At 42.6% G+C, this 4,458-nt stretch overlaps 2 protein-coding genes across 2 annotated transcripts in view; one reads left to right on the plus strand and one right to left on the minus strand.

Annotated features, from left to right (window-relative positions):
• Window positions 1–612: 612 nt before the first annotated feature.
• SARC_03026 (hypothetical protein) lies at window positions 613–1,978 on the plus strand (the record flags this gene model as incomplete). Its single annotated transcript, XM_014303182.1, has 2 exons — window positions 613–860; window positions 1,659–1,978. Coding segments are annotated over 2 exons (484 nt in total), but the record flags the coding sequence as incomplete, so codon positions are not given.
• Window positions 1,979–3,288: 1,310 nt separating this feature from the next.
• Window positions 3,289–4,458, minus strand: part of SARC_03027 (hypothetical protein) — a gene marked incomplete at both ends in the record, with an annotated part of 8,215 nt that continues 7,045 nt past the window's right edge. The window contains 2 exons of the mRNA XM_014303183.1: window positions 3,289–3,561; window positions 3,883–4,073. Coding sequence (XP_014158658.1) covers window positions 3,289–3,561; window positions 3,883–4,073 — 464 coding nt within the window. The remainder of the gene's footprint in view (window positions 3,562–3,882; window positions 4,074–4,458) is intronic.

Raw genomic sequence — 4,458 nt, forward strand, 5'->3', positions numbered from 1 at the left:
GTATGTATGTATGTATGTATGTGTGTCTATAGTATGTATATATATATATATCTGTCTATAGTATATATATATATGTATACCTGTCTATAGTATATATATATGTATATATACCTGTCTATAGTATATATATATATATATCTGTCCATAGTATATATATATATACCTGCTCTATGGTATATATATAATAAATATCTGTCTATGGTATGTACATATATACCTGTCTATAACATGTATGTGATGTGTATCAATCTATGAATTACAGCCGTGAAGTTGTTTGTGGGTGTATGTGTACACCTGTCTGTTTTATCTTTATAGTGTATATAGTAATTATGTATGTATGTATTATCCTATAGTGTATATAGTATGCTATATACAGCTGTAGTGATTAAGTAAGTCACAGTTGTGGTATGTTCATGCTTTGTTCTTCACTTTAACCTAAATGCCAACGTGTGCTGCTGTGCGTTTCTATTATCCTGTCCATATGAGCGTATACAGTGTTGCTTTGGGATATGCAAACGGGTTTTCATAATTCGCGCAATTTATTATTTCTCTGTTTATATATGTATATATATATTTATATATATAAGCAAAAGAACCACATTGTTCATGTCTGTTCTATGATGAAACCACTTCAGATATCTCCACATCTTCCACACACCCAATCAATATACCTGTCCTATATTCATATCTATACATAAGCTGCACAAGCTGTTTCAAACGCTATCTTAAATTTTGCACCACCTTCCGGTGCCTTCGTCCCGGTTTACAGGCACAAGGTATTCCGGTAATTGTCTGCTGCGAGACATATAAGTTTTGGGCGGCGCGAGTTCAAACGGACTGCTTTGTGTACAACGAACTTGGTATGTGAATACGTACCTATACGTTTTTATGGAGTGTGTATGCATTTGTAAATTTTTTTTGTGGAAGCCCGCCATTGCCATTAGTACGTTCATTTGGCGGGGCTGGCCTTGACCTGGCATGTATAAACGTTTTGGTAAGGCATGCATAAACGTACTGTCATCTTCAGTGCTATAGTCATCATGTACTTGTACGCACGTCACACTGTACGTATACCTGTGCGTATGAGAGGTTAGGTATTGGTGTAGATGTGTGTGTTTTATAACTCACCTTGTATATGCACGCCTGTGCTGTATAGGCGGGACTCCTTCAAAAATACACTTCTGGCAAGATATTAGTCTACGCATGCGATATAGTTATACTTCACGGATCGGGTCGCCTCGGCTTAGCGAGATACCTACAGTGTTTATCCTTATTCGCCCATACTTCGGTACACCCGACAATTGGGTTCAATTTAATTTATCACGACAATATGGCTGCATCTGATACTACACATGATTGCTCTATTTTCATACGACAAAGTTCGGAACATACGCCATACCTACCAGTCCTATGCTCGTGCTTGGTCGGGCCACTTGCAGTACGTCTTCTAATACGACAATATGACTGTATCACATAAACCTGCAGATCTAAACCCCCATGTAACCTGCGAAGCTTATTCAGATACTATATCACATTACTCTTCTCAGAGATACCTACACGTTTCGGGGTTTAGGGTTAAAGATCCAGGGTTCAGCTCGGATCGTCCTCCTAACTCGTGAATCTCATACAAATACGACCACACCACACTGCCCTATCAGACATCCCCACAGATCTGATCCCCCCACCCAACCGAACCGACGATGCCGCACCCTCTCCGCTAGACAAGGATGATTTACCTACCAACATCGGCATGATCAATATAGTATACGACGTCACTCCCCCGGAGTTCATCGACATGATTATCACGGAGATTGGCATGATCCCCTGCAGCTCTATTCCCGTGATCCTGCGAGAGTATGATGTGTACAAGAAGGAGGGTGCGGCGGTGGTGTGAGGCTATTTATAGAAATATCTGCGGACCAATTAGAATAAAGCTTAGCCCGGCATGGTCGTTGGTGGTTGTGCTTGGAGATGTGTTTGTGTCAGAATTAGTTCAGGACGTCTCGTGGTACACACAACGGAACCAACCGAAAGTGCGGTACAGACTACTTAGCTAATCCAATCGAACATACCAAAAATGTCTAAGGCGTAAGAATATGTCCTGCAAAGGTGACCCGATTGTCATGCGTATAGGTTTAGGTACGTGGTATTGTGACCCATTTGTCTATGGCGTAAGAATATGTCCTGCAAATGTGACCCGATTGTCGTGCGTATAAGTGTAGGTACGTGGCAGTGTGGCCCATTTGTCGATGGTGTGCTACTTAGTACGTACGTGTTTTGATTCGGAATAGGAATCCGATTGCCCAAACCTGTGTGACCGAGTGATGAGGCAACAATCCGTTTGCCACAGAATGAGCGCATGTAGATATCAATTTTATTTCCTTGATATTCTTTGAACCCTTTCCCTTGTGTGTGCACAAACTATAGTCTCTCCGCCCTTCTAATTATTGCTGAAGGGTGTTCCTGTAACCACATTTGCTGTGAAGAAGACAGACATAGCTACTAAATTGCCACAGAATGAGAGCGTGTAGATATCAATTTAATTTCCTTGTTATTCTTTGTACCCTTTCCTTTGTGTGTGCACAGTCTAGTCTCTCCGCCCCTTCTCACCTTCCAATACAATAGCGTGCTCCTGTAGCCACACTTGTTGTTCTGGTATAACACATCCCTCACATTCGACCACGGTGGTACGTACAACCCAGTCGGTACTGCGGGGCATTTGCCAAGGGTTGGGTTTTTTCTAAATCCTAAACCCACATACACCCACTGTCCCATACAGCCCGACCTAATTTATACCACCGGTCCCAATCTCAACAGTCCTTCCTCGGTCGGGCTGCACCCCCATGCGCAGTACCTCAGGACATCTTGTCCTGGAATGCAGTACGCATACGTTCTCTAAATTTTGCTAAGTTTTTAAATTCCTATATTTCACCTTTACCTTCTCATTCCCATCAACCTCTTCATTTCCCATCAACCTCTTCATTTCCCATCAACCACTTCATTTCCCATCAACCTCTTCATCCCCACCTAACCGACTGGATATAATCGCCACTTCCAAGCACATAATGGGGTCCTGTGCGACATGCCTGGTATGTGAACAACAGCAGCCTTGCAGCTGACAACCGCCTGATATGTGAATGTCCTGGTATCCCGCGCCAAATAAGCATTCCACGCCAAATAAACATCCATCTCATGCCACAGACACGGCTTTTCGGAGGAAAAACTGCAGCTGACAACTGCTTCTACTGTGTGAGTGTCCTGATACCCGTCGCCAAATACGCTTCCACCTCACATCACCGACGCGGCTTTGGGCGGCTTGACGACCGCGGACTTGGGACTGACTATGGCGTTCTGCGTGGGTGTCCTGGTATTGGTAGCAAGGTACACGTTGGCGCTTTTGGTGGTCTCTCGGTTGACGGTGAGTCGCTTGGTACGTCTGCGCATAGCCCGGTAGATGTTGTTCTGAATGTCTGCGTCTGCGTGCACGCTGCCGGAGCTCTCCATCTTTTTGTACCGACGAGTGGTGAGGTACTTGGCCACTCCCGAGACGAATTTGATGATCTGTGGAGAGTATGAGAGAGAGAGAGAGAGAGTGGGTGGGATGAGTGATGGTAGGGAGAGAGAAGGATAGTTGGCAGCAGGCGAGATAAAACGGATACGCATGGTCTGTTAATGGTAGGAGAGGGGATGATATATATATATATATATAGATAGATATAGATATATATATTTATTTATATAGATATATATCTATATAGATATATATACATATATAAATATAAATATATATAGATATATATATATATATAGATATAGATAGATAGATAGATATAGATATAGATATAGATATATATGCAGAAGCATAAGCATACAAACACATACCTTCTGACCAACATCCGATGTACAGAAGAGGATAGCCGTGCCCGCTGCAAACACAATGAGGTGCAGCTCAATAAAGCAGAAGACGAAAGCGGACAAAATGAGTCCTATTAAAGCGTCCCGGGACACCGTAGTATTGGACCAGTCAAAGACGGCGTAGAGGGATTCGATCCCGTCATTGGCACTGACAATGCCTGTGGTGTAACGATCAGGAGGGGGTTGTGGGCGTTTAAGACTCTGATATGAATATCGACATAAAGTCAGGACTTGGACGGGCTGTGATTAAAACATAAGATAACAGGGGTGTGTGCATGATTGGGGAATGTTTGTTGGGCATTGCGACAACTAGGCTCTCGGTGCATACCACTTCCGTGTGGGTGTTACGTTGATACAGTGCATATGAGCAGAAGGTCAGACATACGTACAATTATCCTGCGCTCAGGTGTATGCAACTTGTCATGTCGTAGTTAACATATGGACATTTGTATGTATGTATACCTACATATATATTATACATACCTGCATCTATACATGTATAAATCTGCATATATATAGGTATATATATATATATATATATAT

The sequence above is a fragment of the Sphaeroforma arctica genome (assembly GCF_001186125.1).
Source record: "Sphaeroforma arctica JP610 unplaced genomic scaffold supercont1.146, whole genome shotgun sequence".
In the NCBI taxonomy this organism is placed as follows: domain Eukaryota; class Ichthyosporea; order Ichthyophonida; genus Sphaeroforma; species Sphaeroforma arctica.